A 12,790-nucleotide genomic window follows, 5' to 3' on the forward strand; every position below is an offset into this window, starting at 1 on the left:
CGCGGGATTCTCTTCACAACTCGGAACCCCTGCAGCCCCAGCGCAGCCCACTGACCTCCTGTGAGTGGTGAAGTTGTCCAGGTCTGTGTTGCGCACCACCCGCTCATAGGGCACGTTGGCTGTGATGAGGCTGTGGCTGTTGAAGGACAGGTGACGAACGGGGTGCCTGGAACACGACAGGAGAGAGCCGTGGGAAAAGGAAGCCCCCCGAAACTGGGCGGACTCTAGAACCCTCTGCTAAGTTTTTCATTGACAGAGGACAAACCTGGGCCCACACAGGGGCGAAGTCTTGCCTCAGGTCTCTCCCCCGCCCATGGCCCCTGGTTGACCACCCTGCGACATGGTGTTTCAGACATCACGGAGGTGAGCCGCCTGCGGTGCGGACAGCCCCATCGCTGGCCGGCCGGCCTTGAGTAAGGTCTCTAAGCCAGGCTCCCCCGCGGCAGGCTGTGGGGCTGACCCAGCAAGGCCCCCTCCTCCTCAGGTTGAGAGGGCGACCGCGGAGTAGTGCTCAGGACTGGTTGTACGTTTACAAATGAGTCAGGAAGACGAGTGCTGGGACAGGAGAATTCTGGGGAAGCCATGACCGAACCTGGCTTCACCTGAATGATGCATGGGAGGGAGCAGAGCTTTTCGGGAGAGAAAAAGATCTGCTGGAGCGCTGGCCTAGTGAAGTAACCAGAGCTGCAGGAGAGCGGGAGAGGGGATGGCCAGGGCTCCTTCAGGCAATAAAAGGGCTTTCTTACGAGCGAGCGGGTAGCTCTGGGATGGCTCCGTGGAGGAGTTTTAGTTGCCTTTTGGCACCACCTGGTGGCAAGTCCACACATCACCACAGAAAGCAGAAAAAAGGGATTACACACCGGCTTGCCAAATACGGCACGGCTGGACGGAGTCCCTGTAGACAGCACCTGGGGCTCAAGTCTGCGCTGAAGGGAGTGAGCACTGGCTCCCACTGCTTTCTAAGAAGCAGTCAGTTCCTCTTTTAACCTTGCCTGCTTTTGCACCTGACCTGGGCTGCCCTAACATCTGTCTATGTCTGTCTTTTATTAGGCTCAGAGTTCACCTCCCAGGCTCAGTCCTCATAGGGTGTTGAGGGACAGCTGTGAAGGCGGCTTCCTCCCCACCTTGCCCCAGGAACAGGGTGTCCGACGGGAGGCATGCAGGGTGGGGTGAGGTGGAGGGACAGCCCGGGCCCCAGGCAAGATGGCCTCAAGTCTACTCCAGGCAAGGCTGCCTCTCCCTGTTTGGCCGCCCACCGACGCTCCGGATGATGACGTTGACATGACAAATGCTCTCTCAGTGAATCGAAGCCTGAATACTTTCTGTGCCCTTCTCAACAGAGACGACAGGGTCATGATGTTGGGGCTCTGGAGTGGGGGACCCGAGCTATGCAGGAGTCATGGCCGCACTGACACTAAGAGAGTGACTGGGGTTCCTGGCCTGAGAAACGGAACCCCTGCAGCCAGCTCAGGGGCTGCACAGAGGACCATGCGGGGAGCTGGCTCAGAGGCAGCCTGGCACCATAAGTGCCCCGTTACCTGGAGTGCACTTCCCACAGCTTCTGGCTCATCCGATAATCCCACACAGAGACCAGGCCTTCCTCGCCTCCGCTGACGATTTTCCAGTCGTCCATCTGCACTGCAGAGACTCCCAGTTGGTGGGCAGAGAGCGACAGGGCGATTTTGTCAGTGCGGAGGTCATGGATCCGCACCCTGGAAGGCCCAAGATGAGCACAGAGAAGGGAAATGGGATGCAAGTTAAAGCCGGAAATGACATATTCATCCTCAGTGGTGCTGGTCTATGCACAACAAACCCCTTTGGTTGCAAGCATCTACACACCGGCAGAGAAGTTTATGCCCTTGTACACGTCACAGGAGGCTAAGATGCACAAGGAATGAGCTTGCTTACAGTGCCTACAACTGTCTAGTCAGAATGACTTAAAAGCCCCTGGAACAAGACAGACTCAAAAGAAACATCCTGCTCTTTCTCTTCTCGACAGGAAAGACATCTGCCCTGAGCACGAGTCCGCTCAGAGTGAAGGTGAGCTGGGACTAGCGTCCCGAGTGTGCGGGCTCTCCCGGTGGTAAGGGGGGCGCCCCTGTAGTGTTGCTGGCAGTCTGGGATTCTGCAAAGGGCCGGAGGTCAACCAGCCACAGTTGTCAGCAACCCAGATCCTCACCTGGTGGGGAAATTAACACTTTTCTGGTAGTTAACGCGACTCTGTGAGCTCATCACCCTCTTGCTGAAATTTGGAAAGGGATGTGGCTGTAGTTGACTATGTGGGCACTTATCTGAAGTCTCAAAACAATTACTTGCTTTGTCAAGCTGAATTTAAGAACCCCTTTAAAAACTACTCTTTACGTAAGTATATGCTGAATTTCCACCTATGGACAAATTAGATAATGAGACAAACTTCTCCAGCAGAAACACCAACATAGTTCCGGAAATAAGCCACAAGAGCAAAAATTAAATGTGGCAAGATTTCAGTACAGGTGGGTTTAACAGCCCCTGTGCTGCAAGTCCAAAAGGGAAAGACTCCCCACCAGCCAGCAGGGGAGCCGGACCCCCCCAAGGCTAACATGTTAAATGAGGTCCTGACAAGTGGTGAGGAGATGACCTGAAACACATTCTGTGTCCTAAACTCTCAGTTACGAGCATGCACACCCAGATCTGTTGTTTTTAGAGTTCTGAGGAACAAGAATTTGAACTGAAACTTCTATATTGTGTGGCTACCCAGTTTAAACGCGTAATTGTTTGTTTGTTTTAACAGAGAAACACCCCAGATCAGCTCCCGATGGATACCTTCTAAAAGACAGGGGTGTGGTACAATATTGGCAGAACACACAGGCCATGGAGCGACGAGTAACGCTCAATGTAGCTCCAGACCGGACGTGCTTGCTGAGCCCCAGACGCACACAGCACAAACCCACCTATTAACAGGAAGCGCTCGGAATGGATCACAAAGTCAAACCCAACGTACGCGACACAGGAAGGGTGGACTTCGGGACAAAAAGCTTTTTAATGAAGGGGATAGTTTAGTAAATGTTTGGTAAAACTGCCCGGAAAAAAACAAAAAAACACCTTACATGGACCTAATTTTTGTAGATTAAGTCAGTTTCTTGGGTCATAATCTCCTCAGGTGTTTAAGCTGATTTTCTTTTTTCTGTTTTTTTTTTTTAAGATTTTATTTATTTGACAGAGACAGCCAGTGAGAGAGGGAACACAAGCAGGGGGAGTGGGAGAGGAAGAAGCAGGCTCCTAGCAGAGGAGCCTGACGTGGTGCTCGATCCCAGAACGCCGGGATCATGCCCTGAGCCGAAGGCAGACGCTTAACGACTGTGCCACCCAGGCGCCCCAAAGCTGATTTTCTTAAGTCTCCAAATTTGAAAACCTAGATGAAATAAACAACTTTCTAGAAAAATGTGAGCTACCCAAACTGACCCCCAAGTATAGAAAAGGTAACAATGAGCAGACTGGGAAAGCTGTCAAGAAAGCAACAGTCCCAGAAACCAGCTAACCAGGCCCACGCTGGAGGGAAGAGCCCCTAGGGCTATGCACACCGCTCCACAGCCCAGCAAGGACAGACGACAGCTTCCCAGGTGTGTACGTGAAGCCAGCATTCTGTCCTCCCCAAAACTGACAGAGCAGAGTGTCAAAGTCTAGGTCGGGATCTGTGCCCAGACCTGAGTAACATACAGCAGGATCCATCGAGGATGTCTATTAATGTAGTTCACCAAATTACTACAACAAACCATGGATGCTGAAAAGAAGTGGGGTGAGCTAGAGCACTTAATGAGGCTTTACAACCAGTGATCTACATTTACTTCACATTGTTTTCAAAATTAGGTACAATTAGATACAAGAAAAAATGAAGTGGACAAGTTTATTAGAGATGACAGTCGAAGATAATTCAGTAATAACTCTGACTCAAATGAAATTAATATGTCAAAATCAATAGCTATCTTAGGTACAAACAACCACTAGTTTTAAAAAATGTACTCAAAAGATCCCACTTACAAAAGCAAGTAAAGACAATACCCTATAGTAATTTTTTCATCTTGGAGCTCTACCAGCTACATTGCATCAAAATAAATGCTAGATGGCTTAAAGAGTTAAATATAATTAGCTACAAGAATATTCAGAATAGGGAAGGCCCTTCTAAACAAAAAAAAACCCCAGAAGTCAAAAAGGGGAGAATATCGATAAAAGTGTTTAAAATTTTCCCACGGTGGGGGAGCGGGAGTCAAAGCAAATGATAAACTGGGGAAAATGTTTGCAACAGAGATAACTAGCTAATTTCTTGTAAAAACAAAATTCCTTCAAATTGAAAGATCTGCAACCCAATATTAAGAGAAAAGCTAAGAAAAAGTTCACAAGAAAATACTAAGGGCTTTTAAACACGTGTCACGTGTGTTCACAGGCAATGAGAGAAATTATGAACTAAAATTACAGTTGGATAGCACCTGTCACCTATCTACCTGGTAAAGGTTAAGTTTAGCGGTAAACTCAGACCCTCCGCGCTGGAGAGCCTTGGACAGACAGGTACTTACGTACGCCTGATGAGAGCACAAACGCCTCTCTGGGGCGTGATCTGGCACTATCCAACAAACAGTATACTTTTGACCTAGCAGTTTCGCTTCTAGGAATTTATCTAGGCTGTATCTACCATATGTATACAAATACACACGTGGGCATACAAGGCCATTAGCCACAGCACTGTTTTTAGTAGCAAAGGATGGATGGGGTTTCTGTTTCAGACAACTGACCCTCCCACTGAAAATCACTTAATACTGCTGGCTAAATAACACCATTTAAAATGCACTGCTGGGTCCACGAAGCAAGCGACTGTCCCAGGGCCCAAGCTGGAAAGCAGCCTGGACAACCTGGGGTGGGGCGAGGCTGCTGGCAGCTGCCAACCTCAGGAACCAGGGGCAAGATGTTAAGACTTGGGCCCACCCAAAAAGGGGTGGGGAGTGGGAGTCCAGACGCCTGCCTTAAAGCAAAAGGCAGCCGTATAAAACTTCCGTAAATGAAAACATGGCTCCTGAAATTAAATTCAGAAGAATTTGTGGATTAGACGGTAAATCTGAAAGATGACCTAAAATGGAGCACAGATAAACAGATGAAAAATGGGACTGAGGGGTTAAGAGATGCAAATGATAGAAGGGGACAGTTCAACATGTATCCAAAAGAAGTTCCAGAAGGAGAAAACAGTGTATGGCAAGGAGGCAATATCCAAATAGTTAATGGCTGGTATTTTTCCTAGAATTCATGAAAGGCACGCACACTCACACTCCATGAGCACTAATCGAAAGAATTACGGATTTAAGAGTATCCTACTGAAGTAAGAAAATGCAAAAGACAAAAGAGGTCTTAAAAGATCAACCCCATCACCTATTGATGAATGGCAACCAGAGGGGCTGAAAACACTAGAGAGAGCGTCCGCTGAGTGCCCGTGAAGGCAGTGTGGGGGTCTTTACAGGAGGCAGAGCGGTGCAGGCTGACGGGCGGCTGCTGCTACGCATCAAGGGCGCAGGCCGGTGGTGTGACAGGTGTGGGGGAAGAATCAGTGTGTCTGTGCTGTGTGCGTACAGACACCCTCTGGAGAACGCTAACAGGCAGTTCAGGAAGAGAAGTGCCCAGAAGCCTGGCTTCTCCGTTGTGCTTTTGAATTCAGTTTAGGTTACCTGTGTAAGTAAAGTTGAAAAATTTGAAGATTTTGGGGGCGCCTGAGTGGCTCAGTTGGTTAAGCGTCCGACTTGGTTTCAGCTCAGGTCTTGATCTCAGGGTCATGAGATCGAGCCCTGCGTTGGGCTCCAAGTGCTGGGTGTGGAGCCTGCTTAAGATTCTCTCTCTCCCTCCCCGGGGCCCCGCCCACCACTCTTTGAAAGAAAAAAATAAAAAAAAAGGGAAAAGAAAAATCTTCCGATTCTCAAAGGACACACTCGAATTGGTAACAGCAGTTACCCTGGGGAAGAGTGGTGATAGCAGAGTAAAGGGGATAAAGGTGCCCTTTCCTTTTAAGCATAGACACTGCCTTTTGTTGTTTCAGAAACAGGAACTCATTCATGATGGGGGGGCACCCCGAGGTCTTCAGAGGTACCAGCCGTCCTGTTCCTTAAGCTGGGGGGTGGGTGCACAGGCATTCCATGACAAAATTGTACACATAGCTAACATACACCCCCGAATGTATGCTTTGTTTCAAATAAAACTGGATTTGAGAAATGCATAGTCCTAGAACACGGAAGAGAGATCCATTCATTCTTCCTGGCCAGCACACGGAACCATTAGGCCACGCAGGGCGCTGACGAGCTCCGTGAATGGCCATGCAATCCTCCCTCCCCAGTGAGGGGTAGGGGGCTACAGATGCAGGGAGAGCACAGAACAGGCTTGAAAAACAAAGGTCGACCCTCTCAGTATTTAGAGCCACTTGAGGCATTTGTGCGAAAGCGAAGTAAGAAAAGGTGTAAATGCTGTGAAAGGAGTGATGCCTGCAGGCTACAGCTGCACTGCTCACTAATGGCAACTTGTAAATGATGGGGGGGGGGGGGGAGGAAGATTCTAGCCCAAGTACTTTCCAGCGCAGATTTGGTTAATAAGGGTCTATTTTGCTGTGGTGATTTTCATAAAGAGCTCCTCTGTTGAATATTTATACTCCATAATTTACAGTTTGGCTGTTAGGGAGACAAAGGCAAACACAAATTTGGTCCAGAAGTTCAAAGTTTGCCATCTGTTTTCCTATTGTATTTAGATACCAGCATGAATAGTTCCAAACAAAATAAACAAATACACCAAAAGATACATCATTTGTGTACTTTACATCACTAAGGAAAACAAAAATGGGCCAAAAGAGCCTTGCACTTCTCCCCCCAGGAAAAAAAGAAAAGCATTTATATGACATCTCCTTAGAGAGGCAGCACTCTGCTTTCTCGCAACAGACAGAAACAGCACACCCCACGGTGTGCGAAGTCCACACGAGCCATTTAAATCCACATTAAGAAACCGGTGTCTGCCTCGGACATCTGACAGCGCGGCACCAACCTGAACCACGTCCCTTGGCCAAGCGTGCAACCTCAGCACTCCGATCAGAGACTCGATGCGGGGAAACAGGTAGCACGACAAATGGGCACAAAATCCTGCCAACACCACGGATTCCAGGGCCAGAAAGAAGCCAATGGAAGATATTGTGAATTCCTATCTATCGAGTATTCATCAACTTTGCCCGTTGAAAAGAAAAATAATTGGTCCGAGAGCTGTAATTGTATTATGTTTAATATTCATGGTTGGGTTTGGAGGGCTGTTCCAACACTCCCTCTCTCCAGCCCCTCTCTAATGAAAATCACACCATAGGAGTCGGCTCTAGCCCGCCAATTAAAATAAAAGACACAAGAACCTTCCAAAGACTCCAGCAGAGGAGCATCCATCTGACGGGCAGGAAAACGTGCTGGAACTGAGAGGGAGGCACGCTCTGGTTGGTCCTGTGCTAAGAGCTTTGAATAACTTATTATAACACTTGCAGATGGAGCAAACACAACATTTACGCCCCACTCACTCTCTCTCTGACAGCAGGCAGCAGCGCACCACAACCTCGTATTTGTCGGGCCAGAAGTGAGTGCCGAGACTCTATAACTGGGGGTCATCACTCAGGGCCTGCCTCCCATTGGTTTGGATTAAAAAGTCCCGAATGGTAATAAGGCAAACCGTATTTGATGGCAAAGATGAAGCCTATTCAGACTCTGGCTCAGCAGTTTCATTTAGAAGGACCTGACCTAAAGCCATATTTCTATCCAGGAAATGGAACAAATAAGAAAACATGAAGCTTTTTTTTAAAGACCAAATTAATCAAGAAAGTTTTGCGTTTTTGTTTTTAAACAAATCAATACATGATTCTGTTTTGTCTTGCTGAACCTGGGCTCTTACATTAGAGAATCTTAAATATAACCTCACATGCCAAAATCAATAGCTTTATCTCTGTAGCACTGACGATGGCCTCTGGTGAAGGATTCGCTGTAAACAGCAACTAGAAGAATGTACAGTTTTAAGTAGAACGACCCAATTTAATGATCCAACTCTAGGCTCTGCTTGGAGCACTGCAGTTTGAAGCTGTATCTCTGAGGCTTGGAGCTCTCCCTGTGTTGCCCATAACGAGCAGGAGGCCCTCAGACTGATCACTCGACTTTTCTGGCCGTTTCCTCTGTGGGGCCGGCGTCGGATGACCGTGAAGAGCTCTGCAAACATCCTGCGATCCCCAGCAAGCCAGCCCGTGATGCCACCTGCGGGCAGTAATGGTGAGGTACATAACCCCCACCCCCAAATAAGGCACACGATCCCAAATTGGAAACATGGAAATATTTAGCTTACTTTAGTATCCTTCTCGATTTTAAATTTTAATCAGACGACTATACCTAGAATAACCACTCTATTTTATGGTCAATTGATTTTCACCAATGGTGCTGAACAGTTCAACGGGGCAAAAAATAGTCTTTTCAACAGATAGTGCTGGACATCCACGCAAAAGAATGCTGGGCTCCCACCTCACAACATACACAACTACTGCAGTTACTCAACTGTAACTGCATCAGGACCTCAATGGAACAGCCAAATGTAGAAAAATTCTTGGAAGAAAACAGAAAGAGTAAATCTTCATGACCCTGGGCTAGGAAATGGCCTCTTCAGTGTGACACCGACAGCACTAGTGACAGAACGAAACAGATAAACTGAACTTCATCGAAATTAAAAACTTCCATGCTTCAAAAGACACCACCAAGAGCATGACAACCCACTGACTGGAAAAAAATACTTACAAATCATATCTGATAAAGGACTGGTATCTGGAATCTATGGAAGCCTCTTACAACTCAATCAATAAACAGACAAGTAACCCAGCTAGAAGAACAGGCCGAGGATCTGAATGGACGCCTCGGATCTGAATCCGACAAGGCCAAAGAGCACACGACAGGATGTACGACAGCGTTAGCCACCAAGAGAATGAAAATCAAAACCACCATGAGCTGCCACTTCACACCCGTTACGCTGTAATTAGGGACAGGAGTGCGGACTGGCGAGGACGTGGAGAAATGAGAACTGTCGCCCACTGCCGGTGGGAATGTCACATGGCGCAGCCAATTTTGAAAAGAGTCTGGAAGTTCCTGAAAAGGTTCAACAGTTACCATAAAAGCCAGCAATTCCACTCCTCACTAGATAGCCAAGAAAACTGAAAACCTATGTCTACACAGACATCTGTACTTGAACGATGCAGCAGTGTTCGTAAGAGTTAAAAAGTGGAAACAACCCAGATGTTCATTAGCTGATGAACGAATACATGTGGTGTATTCATACAGTGGCACCGTGTGGCCGCAGAAGGAATGAAGTAGTGATTCACGCTACGGTGCAAGTTTGCCTTGGAAATGCCATGCTAAGTGGAAGAAGCCAGTCACGAAAGGTCACGTTTTATATGATACCGTTTATGTGAAACGTCTGAAACAGATTTATAGAGATAGAAAATAGAACAGTGGTTGCTTAGAGCTGGAGGGAAATGAGGAGTGGCTAGGGGAGTGGCTGCTAGCGGGTACAGGTTTCTTTTTGGGGTGATGGAGATGAGTGCACAACCTTGTGAACACCATACAATTCAACCCTGTGAACTGTACAATTGGCAAATTGTAGCATGTGCATTTATGTCAATAAAGCTGCTAAAAATTTAAAAACTAATCTTGACATTCCAGGGCGAGAAAGGCAGTGAGAATTGTTGGTGCAGTGACTGTTGCCTTGGCAACCCACTCCCATCCTGACATAGGCCCTTACCACCAACTCCTATTTAGATTCTCCCTGCAGAGCACTGATGAGCTGCTCTGTTCCAGATCCCCAGTTTCATGGTGGGGAACGAGCAGGTCACCGATGAGGAGACTGAGAACAGACAGAGTGGAAAGGAGCCTCATTTACACAGCTCCCGACTGCCAACTATTCATTCATTTAAATCACTGAAGAGAAAGTAGGAGTTCTGGTTCTGGCCAAGAGGAATGGAGTCCATTACTGCCTGTGTCCTGCTGACCGCAACCAAATCCTCTGGACGAAACACAAAACAAATACCAGCGGACGCTGAAGAGTCAACTCTGGATGGTGGGCTGTGGAGGCAGTGGCCACATGGGGAAAGGGTTTCCCATTTTCTCCCTCTTCTCTCTCAGCCACGCCCCAAGTATGAGCTTCAAGAGTTGTGTGGTAGCGCAGGAGCTCAGACTCTGGAAGCAACGCCCACCCTTCTGAAGAACCAAGGGAAAGGGCCCTTGCAGTCCCGAGAATGTGTGTATGGGGAAGGGGTGTCTTTGTGGGGCTCTTCCCTCTCTTTCCTCTGTTGCTTTGCCCCAGAGGCAGTCTCCAGTCACAGAGCTGCGTGGTGGTCGTGAACCAGGCAGGGAAAACAGAAGCCCAAGAGAAAGGAGCCCCCGAAGGCTGGAAAGTATAGGGATAAAGAGAGGAAGAAACTGGAGGAGAGCCTGTTATTATTTGTACAAGACCCCACACAGATCTCAGGCTCATCTCTGAGCTGGGCAGGACAGGTCCAACGCAGTACAGCAAAGGCTCTGAGAGGTCAGCTAAGACTTAAAACAATGCTGCTTCCAGAGGACCTGAGTAGACATTATTTCTGAAGACACAGAGATGGCCAACAGACAATGAAAAGATGCTCACCACCACTAATCACCAGGGAAATGCAAATCAAAACCACAATGAGATACGACCTTATGCCAGTCAGAATGGCCAGTATCAAAAGGAAGTAAGTGTTGGTGAAGATGTGGAGAAACGGGGACCCTGGGCCCTGTTAGTGGGAATGGAAATTGGTGCAGCCACTGTAGAAAGCAGTATCGGGGTTCCTCAAAAAATTAAAAAATTCCACCACCAGTTATTTACCCAAAGAAAACAAAAACACTAACCTGATACCTGCAACTCTTGTGTTACCAGGGCATTATTTACAAGAGTGAGATATGGAAGTAATTTAAGCGTCCATCAATGAATGGATGGCTAGAGAAGATGTGGTATATATACACAAGGGAATATTCTCAGCCATAAAAAATGAAGTCTTTCCACTTACAACATGGATGGACCTAGAAGGTACTATACTGAGAGAAATTAGTCAAAGAGAAAAAGACAAATACCGTATGATTTCGCAGATGTGGAATCTAAAATACAAAACAAGAGAACAAAATACAGAAACAGGCTCATAAATACGGAGAACAAACTGGTGGTTGCCAGAGGGAAGGGGGGTGGAAGGATGAGCAAAATTGTGAGGGAGATTAAGAGTACAAAATTCCAGGTATAACATAAGTCCCAGAGATGAAAAGTACAGCACAGGGAATACAGTCAAGAATGTTGTATGGTAATAGATAGTAACTATACTTATCCCGGTGATAATGGATAAATGGCTAAAATTATTGGATCACTATGTTGTATACCTGAACTAATATAACATTGTATGTCAGCTATACTTAAGTTAAAAAGATAAAAAACCATTATCATCCCAGACTAACCCCTGGGTAACGTGTGGGACAGAGCCAGAGAAGCATTAACAAGGCCTTTGAAAATTGAGCTGACATTGGACTCACCACCCACAGGAGGCAAGGCAGAACTTGCAGTCTGAACCTAACCGGGGTGACTGCCTATTTACAACAAAAATCTTTTTTTTTTTTTTTTTTTTTTTTTTTTTTTTAAGTAGGCTCCATGCCCCCAGCGTGGAGTCCAACATGGGGCTTGAACTCATGACGCTGAGATCAAGAGTCAGATGTTTAACCAACTGAGCCACCCCGGTGCCCCTTAAAACAAAAATCTTAACATTCTCCAGAGGATTATACAACAGGATCCAAAGTGGACACAACAAAACATTCCAAATATCTAAGGTACAATCCAAAATTACTTGACATACACACCCCACCCCCCACTCCCACCGAAACAAACAAAAAATACCAAAAAAACCCCAGGAAAGTGACCCACTCTCAAGGGAAAAAACAACCCAGATTTGGGGAATCATCAATGACTTTAAAAGCAGCTTTTGTAACTACATTCCAGGAGGTTAAAGGTAAAATGGTAAGAAAGAATAATGTTCTGATCAGAGAAACAGATCTACATGCAAATTTTGAACTAAAAAAATCAGAAATAAAAAATTCACTGGAAAGGCCCAGTAGGAAAATGAATATGACAGAGGAAAGAGTCAGTGAACCTGAAGTTAAACTGAAGAGTTACTACGTAATCTAAGGGAAAGTTTAGGGAAGAAAATGAACAGAGAGCATCAATGGCCTGTGGGATGACATCATTTAGTCCCAGAAGGAGAGGAGAAAGGGATTAGTGCAGAAAAAACATCTGAAGAAATAACGGCCACAAACTTCCCAAATTCGGTAGAAGACATAAATGTAGAGATTTAACAACAAAATGGCCTATTTCCTTCACTCTTCCTCTTGGTAACCTAGTCAGGCTTCTCATAAATGTTATCATTCCTAAGTCTAACGTTAATCCATTTTGCCTTCATCGAGCAAATGCATACTTTCATTTAGTTGAAAACACCATTGATCGTAAGAAGCACCGTTAGTTTGTGTAACATCTAAAAATGCTGCCAATTAATTTTGAGATATCCTTATAAAGGACACGTCCTGATTGCACAGTTGTGAAAATGTAAAAAGGCCATCTTAGAATAAACACAGGGGGCGCCTGGGTGGCACAGCGGTTAAGCGTCTGCCTTCGGCTCAGGGCGTGATCCCGGTGTTATGGGATCGAGCCCCACATCAGGCTCCTCTGCTGGGAGCCTGCT

The 12,790-nt window shown here is 46.7% G+C and overlaps 2 protein-coding genes across 5 annotated transcripts in view; one reads left to right on the plus strand and one right to left on the minus strand.

Annotated features, from left to right (window-relative positions):
- TESC (tescalcin) overlaps nt 1-6,801 on the plus strand; it is a 61,346-nt gene extending 54,545 nt beyond the window's left edge. For all 4 annotated transcript variants that reach the window (XM_087857311.1, XM_087857312.1, XM_087857313.1 and 1 more), the window contains 2 exons: nt 2,000-2,040; nt 2,771-6,801. The gene's annotated coding sequence lies outside the window, so the exon portion shown is untranslated. The remainder of the gene's footprint in view (nt 1-1,999; nt 2,041-2,770) is intronic.
- The window catches only part of FBXW8 (F-box and WD repeat domain containing 8), a 116,395-nt gene that overhangs the window by 3,380 nt on the left and 100,225 nt on the right, over nt 1-12,790 (minus strand). The window contains exons 9-10 of the mRNA XM_045776032.2: nt 1,539-1,712; nt 56-166 (exon numbers count right to left, since the gene is read on the minus strand). Of these exons, the coding sequence (XP_045631988.1) occupies nt 56-166; nt 1,539-1,712 (285 nt within the window). The remainder of the gene's footprint in view (nt 1-55; nt 167-1,538; nt 1,713-12,790) is intronic.

Source organism: Ursus americanus, chromosome 30, assembly GCF_024610735.1.
Source record: "Ursus americanus isolate L20-20 chromosome 30, mUrsAme1.1.p, whole genome shotgun sequence".
NCBI classification, from domain to species: domain Eukaryota; kingdom Metazoa; phylum Chordata; class Mammalia; order Carnivora; family Ursidae; genus Ursus; species Ursus americanus.